Genomic DNA, 18,703 nt, shown 5'->3' on the forward strand with positions numbered 1-18,703 from the left:
CTCTCTCACACGTTGAGTAACATCCTCTAACGGCTCGTGCTCGTACGTGCTTGTTGCGTAGGCGGAGGCAGCACAGAGGCAAGGTTGTTTTTCAGGCCACATCAAGTACTGATGACTTGACTAATTTACTACTCTGCTGTATACAGTACACATTGTTGCAAAAGCCGTCCAGTAACATATTTCTATCTTTATTATTTTAGTTCAGTAAATTGCATATTCCGTCTCTGCTATGACTGCTTTGTCAGTGTTTCAGTCAGACAGTGACCTTGATCAGATAGTTTAATATATCTAAAAAACACTCAATCTCATAAAGGCAGCATATTGCCTGAGTTAAGCTGCTTGTTTATACGATGATTAAATCTGAAATTCATTCAAGTGATTGCTGTCATTTGATATTGGGCTGGCTACATTTCTTTTCCTTCCCCCAGCATCATAGTTAGAAACACCTGGCTGATCATAGTGAACTGTGTACCAGCCAAAGCATAACTTAGTCATTATATTGGGGTGGTGATAGCGCGGAGGCTAAGATACATGCCTTTGGTGTGAGAGACTCGGGTTCAGTTCCCACAGTAACACATCCACCAATGTGTCCCTGAGCAAGACACTTAATCCTAGTTGCTACAGAGGTGTGTGACCTCCGACATGTATAGCAATGTAAGTTTCTTTGGATAAAAGCGTCAGCTAAATTAATAAATGTAATAGTATCATACAAGAAACTATTTTTGACCCTGACTATACTATAGTCTGTAATGACTAGTAGCTTATGGTGGTTAATGTTAAGTAATGTTAGCAAGCTTCAAAATCACTTTGCTGACACGGTTTGAAACTTCGTTCTATCATGGCACCAATAAGCATTTCAGTGGTTTTATCTAAAAATTTAAATAAGGAAGAAAATACTAGATTTTCTACAAAAAAAAGGCAAAGACTGACCTTTGCAACACTATTGATAGTCTAACAAAGTGACTATACTACGGCTACTCCATTTTATCATTATTAATCGAGAAAATAGTTTATAAAATGTCTGAGACGTCTTGTTTTTTTCTAAAACCCAAAGATATTTAGGTCAGTATCACACAAGACAAACAAACGCTGGACATCCTCATAATTTAGAATGTGGTTCTTGGTAAAGTTAGGCATTTTTGCTTGAAAAAAAAAGAGACAAATTATTAATGATAATTAAAATAGATACTGATTAATTGACGGTTTCAGCTCCTTAAAGCAACTAGGGCGGTAACATAATGTAATGCTTGTTTTTATTATTAGTCTACTGTTTACATTTTTAACAGATTAATTGTTTAGATTATAAAATGTCAGAAAAAGCACGAATCTCTGAATGTGTGTTTGTATTTCGATAATCTCGAGAAATGCTAATTTTGCCTTTGCCGCATATTTTTGATGAATGTCAATGCTACTTCTGAGTTTAATAAAATATTAATGACTCTAAACATTTGTAAAATATATACTTTGAATCATTTATCAGCATTGATGAACCCCACAAAGGATATTATAGCGTTTAAAAGCATTATTTGGAGGTGCAATTCTCGGCAGGCACGCAAAACTCGGCATAACACCGGATATTCCCATAACTTACGGAGACATGGCTGGTTGCAACTTGAAACACATTTCCGAGGACCTCTCTCCATTTTTATAAGATCAGTGACCATCACGTTCATGCGACTGGTTTTGTTTCTGGTTTGGAACCCAGACGTCTTGTTTATTACAGCCATGTGCAACTACAGCTACTGACGTAACTATGCTTGCTGTAGCCTGGTTTATTCGCTCCAAACCAGCTGATGGAAACGTACATATTTCTTGTTTTTTTCCTTTTTTTTGACATTTCAAAAGTACTCTTAAAATTCGCATGATAATTAGATGGAAAACATGGCAATTGTTGTATTGTTTCAGTGTTATTAATGTTGTTGGTTTGAACAAGCACTGCCTTGCTATAAATAAAAAGTGCCGGTAGGCGTCACATTGGCCCCTGTGAACGGGCACTGCATTGTTTCCCACAGTCCAACATGACATCTTTAACATGTTGTTGCATGTATCAGAACAGCAGTTCCAAAACCAAAAGATATACAGTCTACTGTGATATAAAACAGAGAAAAGCAGCAGATCCAAACATCGGAGAGGCTGGGAAGTGACTGACCAATGAATCGAAGTGATTCAGCTCCGAAAACAACCAACTCAGCAGAAAAATTATAAATAGACATTAAGTTTCAGTCCACTTAAGGTTTTTTGGGGCTAAAAATGACCTTCAGATCCTCTTTGTTGTGTTTTTCCAGATTGATCCACGATTACCTGAGCGTGGCGCCCTTCGCAGACTACCTCGACAGCATGTACTACAACAGGTTCCTCCAGTGGAAATGGCTGGAGAGGTAAACTTTGATATGACTGAGGGAAATTAACCTCCCTATCTCATCTCTGTTTTTCAAATGTCTTGCGGTTTATTTTTTCTTTTGATTATGCGCGTCAGCATAATCTCTTTACATACACACACACACACACACACACACACACACACACACCACTTTAAAACTCACCGAGGCTCATTTAAAGGCCACACTATCCACTGTCAGACCAGTAAGAACATGCTCAGCGTGTCGCCTCATTGCTTTCCTGTCTTCATTGGGTGAGAACAACGCAATTCATGAACTTCAGAGTGATATCACTGTTACATATTTCAAGACAGGAGTTTGAAATTGCTCAACTGCAAAGTTTCACAGTTCAGTTGAATTTCAGCAGAGGAGCCTTTCAGAACAGGCTGTTGTGGCCTGAAGGTTAGATGTAAGTCTCCCTGCTGTGTGAGAAGGTTTTTTTTTTAAGTTAGTTTACAGAGGAGGTGCAGCAGGTAATTCTGTCGTCTAATCAGGTCTTATAATCACAGTAAAGAGCAGTCCTTTAAGTAGAAAACCTACTGACCAAAATGTTTCCTCTAAAAGTTATGTACAGTTTATTCAACCTTGAAAGCCTCGTTGAGAGTAACAAAAAGAATGTTCTGACAAAGAAGGCAGCAATAACAACAATGACATTTGCACCTTAAAAAACAACGGCAGAAAAACAGTTTCTGTAGCAATGATTTTAATTTCACAAAGGATCCAAATTTTGCAATGGTAAATGCAATAGCAGAAGATTCCAGGCGGAGCGAGCAGCACGTATAAAAGCTCTTTGGTCTGGTTTAGTGCTGACTTTAGTGCTAACTTTCAATGAAAATGAGTCATGGGATTTACAGTGGTTGTTTCAGCCTGGTAGCTACTATTAAAGATCACATAAGACCATCTGCTCACAGCGACCGTGATGCTCTGTGAATGAATTTACATAAACACAGAGATTTGCACATCATATAGTCTCAGACAACACAAAATAATGTTAGAAGTCTCTTTTATAAAGTGAATGAAACAATGGAAACAGATAATAAATACTTCTTATAATAATTAGATGCTAAAAATTCCCACAGGTTGTTTTCCTGAGAAAAGGGAACAGGTTTGGAGAATGAGATAAAAGCGGGATCTCAATTCCTGGTTTTCAATCATAGTCACACTGTTTTCTGACTAAGTGTTCATTAGTTTGAGAAGTAAAGCTATCATGACAATAAAAAGGTTGTTTTTATCAGGTTTGTTTACAGTCAGATAGTTCCCAGACTCCACTTTAAAATCCTCAGTGATACTGTAAACAACAGTGGACTGAGGGTTTAGGTTTGATGGTGTTCTTAAAGGATCAGCTCAAAATCAGCCCACAAGGGAGGCCCATCGATCCACAGAGATCTGTGGCGTCAAATACTAAAGAGCAGCCCAAATCCACAAGCTGATGAGAGAGAAATGCAAGATGGAGCGATGGAAGAAGAGAGGAAAATAAACAACGTCAAATCAAGAAAATGAAACTGAGACTGTGGAGACAGATGGTACATCTATTCCCACCAGGAACCAGCGTTGGCTTCTTTCCTCGTTATTTACAGCAGAATGAGGCCGGTTTCTTCCATCCCCACAAGCTGCTTATCTGATAAAAACTCTGGGCCTTTCTCAATCTGTGTTCTTGTCGGTACTTGTTTTCTTACTTAATTACTGTCCCAATACACAAGTTTGCATTTTGGCAAGAACGGTTAAAATTCCCAGAAGTGTCCTTGAAAAGTCCCTTTTACCGAGGATGCATCGCTTGGTAACTTGTGTGAACTTGACGGCAGAGATATCCCAGCATTCGTTTCGGCATTCAAGCGAGAGGAAGGAAAGAAGCTGAGAGAGAGGCCAACTACAGAACGTACTTTACTCTTTTCGTACGTTATTTCATCACTATATCCACTTTTGAGTGAGTCCGCGTAGGGGGAAGCTAACGATCCGCCCAGCCAGTCAGCTCACAGAGCCCTCAGCAGACAGGCAGACCACTGCAGCCAACACAGCGAGTAGTATGTAGCTGCAGTCCCGGAGGCTGCAGTTTCAGGACCGCAAACCTAGGACCGGAACTGCATTTCTAGGACCCTTGTTTACTTTGATACTGCCAGCTAGCTGGCTGTGTTACTCTTGATAGCCCCCCGAAGCCAGTTAACCTCACCACAACCACCACCTAGTGTGTGCCTATACTTAAGTTATTGATTATATGCAAGTCGACCAGTTGCAGACCACCACCACTCCACTAGATGGCGCAGTCGCAAAGGAACTACGGTCCTAGAACTGCGGTCCCAGGATTGTGAGGGTCCTGAAACTGCAGCCTCCGGTACTGCTACTACATAGGCCCAATCCCAATGTCCCCCCTAAGCCTTAAGCCCTGAACCCTCACAGACTTTACTGGCGTCACTTGGAAAGTGATTGAGTTTGAGAGGCTGCAAGGGCTCAAAATGCTGAGAACAGGAACGGGACAGCACTTTGCCACTTTATCACTTTACCTTGACGACGCTGAAACACATTGCACACTTTTAATTTTGTGTGGGCAATTCCCTCAGCCAGAGTCTGCATAAATGCAGACTTACGAAAGGGCTCAAAATGTCCGCGAGAGAGCCCTCGCTCACTTGATGATTTGACAGTAGGACAGCCCTAAACCCTCACAGACTTCCCAGGGAACGCGTCTCAAAGTCTGAGAGTCTGTGAGGGGGGACATTGGGCCATAATATTGAACACAGCAGCGAGTCCAGCAACAACGGCAGAGTAAAGACCCACAGCTGTAAGGTAGTTTTAACGTTCGTACCGCTGTTATTCTGTCATTACAGTATGAAAGGGGACTATCTTTAATATTATATTAGACATTATATTGTTAGTGTGCAGTAGAGTTGTGGTCACAGTATTTGCAGGCGGCCTCTGTGCTTGGGGTATTGCGCAATACCAGCAAGAACGCGTCGTCTCAGACCGTCAGCAGCGTTTTGTGTGCTCGTGACATTGCAAGATCATTCTTCCAAGAACGACTAGCAAGAATGTTCTCCCCAAGAACACAAGTCCGTTCTTTGCATTCTTGGTTTTGAGAAACACCCTCTGTGTGCCTGGCATGTCAGCTTTGCAGGAACTGTGAACTGAAGGTTGATGACCTTGAATTTTTCACGTCATCCAGTGGGGTTTAGAGACGTTTTTGTTAACCACAGGGTCACTGGAGAATTTCCAATCCTTCAACTGCAGTAAAAACATGAAACCCATCGACATAATTAGAGTGGAAATGTGTTCTTGCGGCAGTAATGTTAAGGCTAAGACATGATAGAAGCTGCTTAGTCAAGTTACTTTACGCTATTACCAGTTAACTCACTGAACAGCTCGTTATCAAACATAAATGTGTCTTTAGCATATAGAAATCTGTCGAGTACTGAAAGCTGGTATTGAACACCTGATCAGATCCATAGTCTTTTTAATAATACTTTAATCACATATTTACTGATTTTAACTTATTTAACTTTTAACTTATTTGTACAGCTGCCTTTAATATATATAAATGTACGTTTAATTATCGGTTATCTGTGTAGCTTGAAGGGACTACAATCGTTCTTGTTAGTTTATTTACCCTTATACAACACAAGGTTGTATAAGGATAAATAAACTACCTTTAACCCTAAATATTTGATCAGTTTGTCCTTTTTATAGAAAACTACGTTTATATTCCTCAAAGGAATATATATTTACATAAGCAGCAGTTCAAAAAAGTGTGTAACTAATGACATTAATATGAATGTTAAGCTTTAAATGTTATGCCACGATAACTTATAAGCGCCTAAATACAAACTTTTTTTACGAATTTTTCTTTTGTTGCGCATTCAACAATTTTCTGTTCTGTAACGGCGGTCAAAAAGCTGCTTGTGTCTTGACTTATAGTCATCACAGTACATTGGTTTATTGTTTATTGATTAGACCACTGAGGATGTCATTAGGTCAGTATGGGACTGAAAGTGCAAGAAAACACAAACCGATACCAATTAGTGAAAAGGGCAGCGTTAAAAAACAAGCAGGAGAATCACCATCACAGGGCGTGTTCAGCTGTGAATGACTCATCCTGTTTTAACGAGTCTGTTCCCGAGGGTCCACTTAATTAACCTGCTTGAATGACCAAACTGTCCAAAGGGAGATGAGCCGGGAGTGCTGCTACCTGTTTTTCAGTTTGTAGGATGTGGTTATTTTATTTGTGCACTCGAACGGGGTCAGTCCTTTGTTGCTAGGGTCGTATGTTTCCCAGTTTTAGGGTTAGGTTTAGGGGGTTAAGGAGCAGTTTAGGACCCTGGGAACATAGATACACTTCATATTGCCTTCTTTCCCTAAAGCCCGATGGGATTTTTAAGACCGAGGCAGATTTTGATATTTGAAGATTTTAAAATCCAATATATTGGCCGATTTTTATTTTTCCTTGTTCTTTTCAGAAACACACAACAGAAACAAAAGATTATCACTAACATTTGTAGTTATGTATAGTTATGAGACCTCCCCAAGAAAAAATTACATTTTAAAGCAGTTTAAAATAAATATAAACTTTATCATTATAAATTGCTCTTTGAACAAATATACAGCTGATAAGAGGTGCGTTTGACTTCAATGTGATGCATGCTGGACTTAAAATAAGGCATGCTGGTTAGAAATGTTGTCCGACTTTCGCCGGTGCTGCAAAACGTCACCATGTCACGTGACATAAAACATCGCGGGAGAAAGGCTTATGTCGTGAGGTGGTGACGTTTTGCAGCTCACGTTAGACCGTCAAGTCAGCGAAAGTCAGTTGCAGTCATCTCGACCGCACCTTATGTCAGCTGATTGCTGTGTTTTGTGGTGTTAGTGCCATCTGGTGGACAAACTACACAAGGACAACACTCATAACATGATCGAAGGATCCGTCTCTCCGTTTCTGTAATTGTCATTTGTTGGCCGTTATTAACACGGATACCGATTTATCTGCAATTAGCTATCTGCAATTTATCGGACGGGCTCTACCACGCACACACATTCTGACCTGATTATCCAGGTTTTTAAAGTTTAAACAGTTAAATAGTTTACATTCAACGTGTGTGACCTTTTCTACATCTGCAGGGGCATTTTTCAAGAAGCCGCCATTTACAAGTTTCCACATTTCTACCTGACAAACTACTTTGTACAAAATATCACAGGAAAGCTTGTTCCAAAAATGTGTTTTCAAACTATCCTGTATATTATTTTCTGTATCAATACCCAGGACTGAATTAATAACTCAGTCTGTGCATGTGTTGCAGTGTGTGTTCAGAAATGAGTTTCTCTTTTTGTCCAACAGGCAACCAGTGACAAAAAACACATTCAGACAGTACAGAGTTTTAGGGAAAGGAGGCTTTGGAGAGGTGAGTACATTCACACAAGCTTCTTTTTTAATTTTTTTTAAAATTGCATCCAATTAACACAAAACAGAACAACTCACAGATACGACAATAAGAGGGAATTATCTTATTAACAAGTACAAAACCCCTCCCCTCCAAAAGACTTCCGACTTTATGGAAGTACTCCTTAAAATCTCAGCCAGCAGTGTGTACAATGAATAGAGGGTATTATAAGAGCAGTTGAAAGCAGGGTAACTTGGCTGTAAGCGTTAACATTTTCTGGGTTCGTATTGGAAGGCGTGTTGTTTTGAGTGACTTCCAGGTTTGAGTCACTGTTTTCGTTTATACTCATACAACATACATTATCACTATCGCTCCCTTCACAATTGTACATACAGCTACAATTTATACCCGTCTTCTTTATGAAAATTTAATTGTGAAAGTTACACCAGCAGATCATAGTGATTTTACTACAGCCTGCACGTTCTTTTCTAAAATCATAATCATATCAGCACTTTTATTATAAATCTAAGGAGCCATTTGTATTTGAAAATTACTAAATGTATGGGGTTCACCCTAAAACATCTTTATCATGATCCAGCTAACTAACTAACTTAAGGGCTTGTTGCTTTGACCACAGTTCCAGATTAATTTTACGAGCTTATGAGAACCAGAACAAATCCAGACTCGTGTCAAACGGTCAGCATTCTGATCTGAGTAACTCATTTATCGCAGCACGAAGAGCAGGGCCCAGAGCCGCGTCCTCCATCACCTTATAATTAGATCATTTACAATCACAGTCTTGTTCGGGTTCCTGGCGCTCTCATAATTGTGAAGTCACAAGATGGGCGCCGATGAATTTAGTCTCTGTTTTATTAAGAGAGTGTATTGTGTATTTTATTTGTGCATATACTTATAGAAATAACATTGTGTCCCCTCTTTACCCTGCAGGTGTGCGCGTGTCAGGTACGGGCCACAGGGAAAATGTACGCCTGTAAGAAACTGGAGAAGAAGAGGATAAAGAAGAGGAAAGGAGAGTCCATGGCGCTCAATGAGAAACAGATCCTGGAGAAAGTCAACAGCAGATTTGTAGTAAGCATTTCAACTTATCTACTGTCTGTCTACTAAGATTTTTCCATTCACCAGCAGATTTTGAATCCGCATATTGAAACAAATAAAGGGAAATAGATTGGTAGATGGGAACTTGATGACACATGCATCAAAGACAAGAGAAGCACAAAGAGGTAAATAGAATCATAACTAATTCATTTTAACAAGAAACTGAACTTAAACTAAAAACTAGAATATACAGGTGCAGCTTAAAAAATCTGAATATTATGGAAATTTTAATCAAAACATGAAACTTAACCTAGATCCGGAACACAGAAAGTGAAATATTTCAAGCCTTTTTTTGCTTTAATCTTGATGATTATGACTTAGAATTTCACAATAAAGAATTTAAAATACAGAAATGTCTAAACTCTAATCAGCTTATTACTACAAACACCTGTAAAGGTTTCCTGAGCATTTAATCTCTTCAGTTTGGTTCTTTTCTATGCACCTGGGGCATATTACAGCAACTTCCTAACCTACAGATCCTATCCTAACTGCTTGGTAATAAGGGTTAGGAACTGATGTAGGATAAAGGCCATTACAGATTAACAGCTCCTAAGTCAATGTTCCTTTCCTAACTAAAGATAGAAAAAAGTGTATAACAGAAGCATCCTAACTTCTTCTTAAACAAACTCTCCTAACTTTAGGAGAACTGTTGAGCTGTCCTAACTGTTACTTTTCCACCAGGTAGTGTTTGTAGTGTTTTAATCCACATGGCTGTATATTGCTTTTACAAAATCAAAAGGTGGAACTTATTAATTGATTCTACCGATGTGTTTGGTGACAAAACACTCATTAGTAGAAAGGCTGTCGGTGATGTAATGCTAGATAATGTTTCATTATATAACATAATATAAAGGCTTGATCTAACAAAACTATGTCCGCTATTTTAGCCCACTCTCTCTCTTTAATCTCCCCAGATAAGTGTTACGTGATTTTCACAGCGATTAAAAGCCGTTTAGCTCGGCGAGATGAGAAAAGTGGCATCGGTTACTAGGTAACAGACATAAAAGTTGAGAACCGATGTTGGATTGAGTATTTAGGATTTAGGTACGATAAGATAGCACTCCTAATGTTAGTTAGGATTTGCTTCTGTAATACCAAATTGAGAAAAATCCTCTTAGACTCTTCCTGTCTTAACTTAAGACAGGAACTTTCTGTAATACTCTACACTTTTTACACTGTTAGTGCAAGTCTAGTGGTGTCAGGAACCTCCAGGTGAAAAAGCAGAGTTTTGGGCCCAAACACACAGTTTATTAAGCAAAGAAAGAAATTCCAGGCTTACATGACGTTATTGCAGACAAGAGTCCAAACACTGTACTGATCTCAAACCAAGCAGGCAGAATAATCCAATATCCAACAGCTGAGAACAGAGACGCTCGACAGGCACGATGACGACGCAGCAACAGACAGCGGGGACCAAACAGGAAACAGGACAAAAAAAAACCAAACGCAGAAACACGGACCAAACAGACGGACACACATGATGCTTTTTAGTAATAAGTTATTCGATATATATTTGATTTTATACATATGTTCAGCTATTAATAATGGTCATTTAGAATTTTTGAGTTATTATAAATACACTTAAAATCGTGTTTAGTGCCCTCGTTAGAGACCTCATTCGCTGGTCTTTACTGCCTTATCTTTGCTTGGAAAAAAGCTGCAGTTGTGAGCTGTTCGATTATTCTGTAAAATTCTGAGCAGTGCTTTTTTATTTCTTGTCTCGAAGGATTTCTTCAGATATGAAGGTTTGAAAACCCAAAACGACAAACTGGCTGGTGTGAAAGTTGTCAAACTGTCAACAAATCCCATTAAAATATCAAAACCCGACAATGTTATTTATAATTTTTTATATATAATAAATTTAGTATAATAAATTTAATCAAACGTGACTCAAACAGAGAATTCAATGGTGCATTTTCAGCCGCAGGTTAACCCACATTTGGTGCTTTAGTTGGTACTTCTGGCAGAAGGACAGTTTATGTACTTTTCACTAGACTTATCCTGTGACATTAACATCTTCAAATGTGTAATTTTGTGTTTTCTTATAAACAGCTTCACATATTTCCTCCTCAGCTTGTTCTTTGTGCGTGTCAATCGGACGTGACGTCTTCAACATTGACAAGGGCAGTAATTAAAAGACAACATGGAGGTTTGTCCTGTCTCTGGTTTGATTCTCTGCCAGATGACTTTCGTTAAGCTTATTTGACTTGGACTCCAGTCAGCCAGCTCGCTCGGGGCTCCAAGGCCTGAGGAGTCCCTCAGGGTTCAACGTGGCTTCGATGTCAAAATACAGAGTCGGACAACTTTATTTAACATAACAGCAGGTTGTGTTTTTAGTTGTGTGTACGTGCAGGCAGGCAGCTTCCTGATTATCTCACATTAAAGGAAAAATTCACCATAAAGCAACTGCTATTACTGATTAGAGACAGGAGGTACTCAGTACGTTTTGAGGTTCTGGTACTTTTTGGAAGACGTTCTTATTGTATTTTTATCATTACTGATTTTATCTTTATATATTGATCCAATCAATATTTTATGTTGACCATGAATCAATGGCTACTTTAATAGGGCAGCTCTCTTTATAGAGCGTTTTAGCCTCTTAGCTCATTGTTCTGGTTTCCCAGCAGGCAACTTTACCGTTCACTCTCACCGCTCTCCTCAATGTTCTCTTATATTTCCTTCAGCAGCAAGCAGATGTTTTTAGCAGCAACAAACAGCCACATGTAGAGACTAACTAGTTAATAAAGTGGAACATAGCAGCTAGCATCAAGCAGTCATAGTTTAAATAACACAAACCACATACCTACAAATTATAATTTATATTTGTAGTTTATGTCAGGATCAGTGGCGGAGTGCTGAAGCAACAGATCAGAATTTCAGCATTTATTTCCTGCAGGACATACCACCCTTTGTTTGAACCCACCCATTTTTCAAGTGAGCAAAACTATTGGAACATGTGACTGACGGATGTTTCTTGTTGCCCAGCTGTTGCCTTTTAGGTTGATTGTCCAAACTTTAAATAGCTCTGCATGACTAGGCTAAGTTTTCATCCTTGGTTCAAACCTATAAAGACTGCATTTCCTGTTAAAGAGGATAAAGCAACATGAAGACCAGAGAGCTGTCTATGGGAGAAAAGCAAGCCACTGTCAAGCTGAGAAAAGAAGGAAAATCGACCAGAGCCATTGAACAAACATTGGGCACAGCAAGCACAACAATTTGGAACGTCCTGAAAAAGACAGGAACTACTGATGTACTGAGCAAAAGACGAACAGGTTGGCCAAGGAAAACTGTAGTTGATGACAGAAATATGGTGAGAGCTGTGAAGAAAACCCCCAAAACATCAGTAAGTGACATCACCAACGACCTCCACAATGCAGGGTGAAGGTATCACAATCCACTGTTGGAAGAAGACTCAGAGCAGAAATATAGAGGCCAAACCACAAGATGCAAACCACTCATCAGCAGGAAGAATCACAAGGCCAGAGTGAAATTTGCTAAGAAGTCCAGAGATGAGCCGAAAAAGTTCTGCAACACAATCTTATGGACTGATGAGATCAAGATTCATCTCTAGCAAAGTGATGGAGAAAGAAAGGAACTGCTTATGATCTGACGCATACAAGCTCATCTGTGAAGCATCGTGGAGTTAATGTCACGGCTTGGGCGTGCATGGCTGCTTCTGGAACAGGCCCATTAATATTTATTGATGTAAGTGATGATGGTAGCAGCAGAATTAATTCAGAAGTGGACAGAAACATTGTCTGCCAATTTACAGAGAAATGCATTGAAACTAATGGGGAGGAAGTTTATCATGCAGCAGGACAATGAGCCAAAGCACACTGCCAACAAAACAAGGACTTCATCAGGGGGAAAAGTGGAAGGTTGTAGACTGGCGAAGTCAATCAGCTGAATTTAACCCAATAGAGCTGCATTTCACCTCCTTAAGGAGACTGAAGGGAGAAACACCCCGAAACAAACAACCGAAAGAAGCTGCAGTAAAAGCCTGGAATAGCATCACAAATGAAGACTGCAACAGTTTGGTGATGTCGATGGGTCGCAGGCTTGAGGCAGTTATTGCAAGCAAGGGTTATGCCACCAAATACTAAATGCAATTATTTAATTTTGTTCCAACACTTTTGCTCACCTAAGAATGCTGTGGTCTAATACAAACTGTGATATGTCTTAAGTTGTTAAACACATCTAGATGTGAATAGCAGGAAATAAAAGCTGAAATTCTGACCCCTTGTCTCATCTTTTGATCTTAAACCCAAATGTCTTCATGGAACAACAAAAACAAAAGAATTTGCCTTACTGTTCCAATACTTTTGGAGGGGACTGTAAGTCTCAGGATTACATGAAGGTGAGGCTGGGAAGGGTCTAAACATAAATCCAAGCAGAAGGAGTAATCCAAAAGTCCAACGAGGCAGAGACAACAAAGAGTACTAACTGGAAACACTCAACACAACGACGAGGAGACGACAAGGACTGAACAGAAATAAGCACATTAAATAGAGGGGCAAACGAGCAGGGAGGGAGTGCACGGGTGAAACACATCGAGTCAATCAGACAACAGGAAACAAAGCTAGACATGAAACATGAAACTGATCACTTCAAAATGAAACAGGAAGTAAAGCATGCAAACATAAAGAAGGACGGATCTAGGAAAAAAAAACAGAACACGAAAGGACCATGGGCAAAACAAAACCATGGACATGAAACTAGAATACAGAGAGTTTAACAGACACTCTGTGCATTAATATGTACATTTGATCCATCTATGACTCTTGCACCCTGTATATATTCATGTATACATGCATATACCATACATAACCACCAACTTTATGTATATAATGTAATCTAGTACTTTTGAATATGTATTCCTTTTCACTGTTTGTATTTACAATCTACATAACTTGTATGTAGACACTGTATGTAGTTTGTCATCGTTACGATCAGCCCGCATAGACTTACAAGACACCAAACTCAGTGCCAGGACCAGAGTACAGCATGTACAGTACCTGTAACAATACAGAAAGGAGAATAAGAAGAGGAAATGTAAATATTTATGTACGTATTCATATATTTTATCACCTATTTGCATGTACAGATGAATACACAATAGTTCTCTGTTTAGGACCTTTATGTTCTTTGCTATTATTCTGTGTGTGACGTCGAGAGGAACTTAAAACTGGAGTCAATAAAACGGTTCTATAAAAACGTCCGTCGCTATTTCCCAGAATCCAGTGTGACATCTTCAAATGTTTTGTTTTGTCCGACCAACAGTCCAAAACCCCAAATATATTCAGTTCACAATGATATGAGACACATCTGAGAAGCTGGAACCAGTTTTAATTCATCAAAACAATTACCCGTTGGTGATTATTTTTTTGTCGATCGATTAAATTAAAGGTTTAATCTCTGTAAATATGATTCATCACTTCATGTGATCAGACTTGAGGTTTCCTCATTAACACACGACGCTCCTCTGTCTCCAGGTGAGTTTAGCGTACGCCTACGAGACGAAGGACGCTCTGTGCCTTGTGTTGACCCTCATGAACGGGGGAGACCTGAAGTTTCACATCTATCACATGGGCGAGGCGGGTTTCGACGAGAAGAGAGCCGTCTTCTACTCTGCAGAGATCTGCTGCGGGCTGGAGGACCTGCACCGAGAACGCATCGTCTACAGGTCAGCCTCTTCGACCCTCGCGGAGGTTTGTCTCATTGTCTTTCCTCTCTGTTCTCACTCTCCCTCTCTTCCTCTATCACACAGGGACCTAAAGCCAGAAAACATCCTGCTGGATGACCACGGTGAGTAAGCAGCGTTGAAAGGAAAAGACAGATTCATTATGAGTTTTTTCTTTCACACGGTCTTCAGCAGATGAAGTTTGCTCATGTCACAGTTCTGGTCTCGTGGGTGTGTGTTTCATGTTTGCTGTTTTACTTTGAAGTTCTGTCTGCCTCGTGTGTCTTTGTCTGGTTTTACTTCCTGTGTTTGTTTCTCACTGATTGTCTTAGTTATTTCACCAGTCTGTGTATTTAAGTGGTTTTCTGTCTCTCACTCTTTGCGTGTTCAGTGTTTCTGGTTTCTTATGTCGGATCCTTCCCTGTCTGGACGTGGATTTATATTTTCTGCTTTTGGGTTCAAAACCCCAGTTTTTCGTGTCAGCCGGACGGCAGACCGCCGTAACAGCTCAGTTGTAATGAAGCTATAGATGTTCAAACTTTTAGGATCCATGTCATACACTCAAAAGCTCAGAAACAGGAGAGTAAGTGGACCTTGAGTTGAGATTGTTTTGTCTGCTTCCAATGATAAGCTCAACTTTAAAAGGAATTTCACACTACAATTTAAAATTCCAATTTTATTCCTTATTTAAAGACATTTTTAAAATTGATGTTTAATGATCAACTTTAGATGTTTTACTGAACAATGCTAATTTAATAATTGATTTATAATTATTTTTAAATTTAAAGTCTTTCTGTGGCACACTGTATACACTATTGCTCTGGCTGGAAAGAGTCTGGTGTTAGTATGACAGCAGTTTGGTAGATCATTTTCCTCTGTGAATCACCAGAGGGCGCTCTGACTCCAGAAACCAAAAACCTTCAGAGGAAAAACTCTCCTCTGGCACTGGAGTCTGCATATTTTGAGCTGGTGTGATGACATAAAACAGTCCTGAGACAAACATCCATCCTTAAAACCAGCCAATAAACGCAAACAAATCCAGTTGTTTAGTAAAGACTGCACTTGAGTTTGGTTGTTGGTATGTAGTAAAGTATTGTGGGCTCAAGATAAAAAACATTCAGTTTTAAATAAACCACTATTGCCTCGTTTTGACTACTGCAGTGCCCGTCTAGCGAGTCTCCCAGCTTGTGGGGTGAAACCCCTACAAATAGTTCAGAACGCAGCGTCTGGGTTTTGGTCAGCCTAAAAGGACTCATGTCACTCCATCACTCAGTGACCTCCACTGGCTTGCCCGTGGCCTCCCGAATCCAATTCAAGTCACTAATATTTGCATACAAAGAGACCACTGGGTCTGCACCATCTACCTAAACATCTACCTTCTCGGCCGCTGCGCTCCTCCAACGAACGCCGCCTGGCTCTGCCACCGCTACACACTCAAATCTCTACGTTCTCATCTGGGACACCACGATGGTGGAACGAGCTACCACGTGCCATCAGAGCAGGGGGGTCCCTCTCTAACTTCAAGAAGCTCCTAAACTACCGAGACTAATAAGCATAAAGTGGCCGACCTCTAAAGACATATCTGCTGGTTGCTTGTACATTATGCATCAAAGGAAACAAACATAAAGCTCCTCAGCACTTAGATGAAAATGGCCTCGACGAATGCTGACTTTATCATAAATCACAAGATAATTCTCTGCAGTCTTGCACAAATCAAAGCATAAACAATCTCACCAGGGTAGCAAGAAAATAGTTGTTTTATTTATTTATTTTTATGACTTGACATATGACAGTGATTGTTTGTGTCCGTGTAGTTTGCATGTTATTCCTTGAAAGACAAATAATACAACTGAAAGAACTAAAGCATCAGTACTTGAAAGAAAATGTAGTTAAGTTACAGCAATCTTTTGTTGATTTCCTGCTTGCATCTACTCTGATGTTTGCATCGTTTTATATTGTTTAAGAACGTCAGTGTTTACTTTGCACATATCATGCCGTCTGTGCGCTTCAGTAAGCAGCCACTGTATATTCTTTAAAAAAAAAAAAGCTTTAAAAAAATAAAACACCAACACAATATTTGTTCATGTAAAAATGAAATGTTTAACTTGATCTTAATGAAGAACATTTACGGGGGATTTTCATTCTTTTTCATTTGAATTTTCTCATTTAGTAACTGATACTGAAAGAAAATTTGAGATATCCTTTGCCTTTTCTTCAATCTCATAGTAGACATTTGTATGCAAACATTTGTGTGTGTGTGTCTTTAGGCCACATCAGGATATCAGACCTGGGCTTAGCGGTTCATGTACCAGAGGGACAGACCATCAAGGGACGGGTGGGAACAGTAGGATACATGGGTAAGTAACCTCTGACCTCTACTAGTAATCAGTAGAAACTGAAAAACTGAAATGTCTCGCTTTAGCATAGTAGTGTAAAGGTTTTAGATTCTGCAGATGCTCACTCCACTGCCTCTGCCTCTTTCCTGCAGCTCCGGAGGTGGTGAAAAACGAACGGTACACCTTCAGCCCTGACTGGTGGGCGCTGGGCTGCCTGCTCTACGAGATGATCGAGGGCCAGTCTCCCTTCCAGCAGAGGAAGAAGAAGATCAAGAGGGAGGAAGTGGAGCGGTTGGTGACGGATGTGGAGGAGGAATATTCCAGCAAGTTCTCCGAGGACGCCAAGTCCCTCTGTAAAATGGTGGGTGGATGTTCGAGCGGCCAAATCCACTTCTCTCTCATTTGCTCTGGTCTGTAGCTCCCATCTGCTCAAGCTCCATATTTTACCATATTCTAATTACACCTCAGTGTTTTAAAAGGACTTCTTGTTTTCCATGTTTACAAAAATATATATATTTTTAATGACACATTCTCTGCCTACGGCCCCGGTTACACCAGCATCTACCAAGTTTCACAGCAAATTCAGTTCAGTTTATGTGAGTGGAATTATAATAATCAGTGGTTTCACTCACAGCATGTATCTAAAAACTTGCATCGCAGTCTCCTCAAGGTAGATTTAGGTGAATTTTGACCTGCATTTTCACCCAATAGCAAATCCGGCCTCTGTGGCAGTGGTCCAAAACCAATGAAGCTAAAAATGCAGTAAAAAAGCCCTGAGGTGGTTTGGTCTGTAGTCAAAATGTAACTTTATACCTTTTCCTAGTGAGCTACTTTGCTGACTGGGACATTTTTGCATCCCCGTTGCAGTCACTCTTTCGCTTTAGGTTGTGTTCAGACCGACATTAGCACAAAAAACTGCTTATTTGTCAGACTCCAGGTTGTCTGGTAAAAAAGTTGAACCTGACTCAACGCATTGCGTCGTGAACCGGCATAAATGTGGAAGCTCACATTCCTGCTAGACGACTTTACATGGAGCTCACCGAGACGGAGGATAAAATGATTAGCCAACGTTATAACTTTCCATAATATCCCGTCTAACAGCATTATAAACCACCGTATAGTGTTTTGTTGTCTGATAAAACCTCCCTGATAAATCTGATAAACATTCAAATCCATGGACCTGTTGCTCAGACCGACCCTCCTGGATTGGATTTCATCGTCTCACCTGAGGCAGCTTCTTGTGTTATTTAAATGCAGTTTGCTTTTCAGTCTGATCACCTGCTTTTTCTTTCTCTTGAGTTCACGCCTTGTGTGATTTATGTGCTTTTCACATTTCACTTCCTGTAGTTTGTGACTTTGTTTTTTATAATACCCCAGCTTCTCGCCAAAGATCCCAAAGAGAGGCTGGGCTTCCAGGGGGGCGGAGCCTCTGAGGTCAAAGCCCATCCCATCTTCCGCTCCATCAACTTCAAACGCCTTGAGGCCGGCATGCTGCAGGCACCCTTCATTCCTGATGTAAGTCTACAATATGTAATATATCGGACATCAAGTTCGTGCTACAGAAACTGGAGTCTCACTGAAAGTTGCCTCCTCAGTTTTAAGAATGTAGTACAGAAAAAATACATAGATGCATTTATATATGAGAAATACAAGTCTTACTGAGAGAGAGAATATCAGTTATATATTTTATGTGTGTAGTAGAGGCAGGTGTAATTAATATAATTAATGAAGGCTCAGGTGTTACTTCTGACATTATTGATAGTGTAGGTGTAACTAATAACATTAGTGATAGCAGAGGTTCAGCTAATAATGATTGCGCAGGTTTGATTAAGA

The 18,703-nt window shown here is 39.9% G+C and overlaps 1 protein-coding gene across 1 annotated transcript in view; it reads left to right on the plus strand.

Annotated features, from left to right (window-relative positions):
- The window catches only part of grk6 (G protein-coupled receptor kinase 6), a 76,040-nt gene that overhangs the window by 50,861 nt on the left and 6,476 nt on the right, over positions 1–18,703 (plus strand). The window contains exons 6-13 of the mRNA XM_046039661.1: positions 2,286–2,378; positions 7,696–7,759; positions 8,687–8,827; positions 14,347–14,537; positions 14,622–14,659; positions 16,802–16,891; positions 17,023–17,231; positions 18,248–18,385. Coding sequence (XP_045895617.1) covers positions 2,286–2,378; positions 7,696–7,759; positions 8,687–8,827; positions 14,347–14,537; positions 14,622–14,659; positions 16,802–16,891; positions 17,023–17,231; positions 18,248–18,385 — 964 coding nt within the window. The remainder of the gene's footprint in view (positions 1–2,285; positions 2,379–7,695; positions 7,760–8,686; positions 8,828–14,346; positions 14,538–14,621; positions 14,660–16,801; positions 16,892–17,022; positions 17,232–18,247; positions 18,386–18,703) is intronic.

The sequence above is a fragment of the Micropterus dolomieu genome, linkage group LG23 (assembly GCF_021292245.1).
Source record: "Micropterus dolomieu isolate WLL.071019.BEF.003 ecotype Adirondacks linkage group LG23, ASM2129224v1, whole genome shotgun sequence".
NCBI classification, from domain to species: Eukaryota; Metazoa; Chordata; class Actinopteri; order Centrarchiformes; family Centrarchidae; genus Micropterus; species Micropterus dolomieu.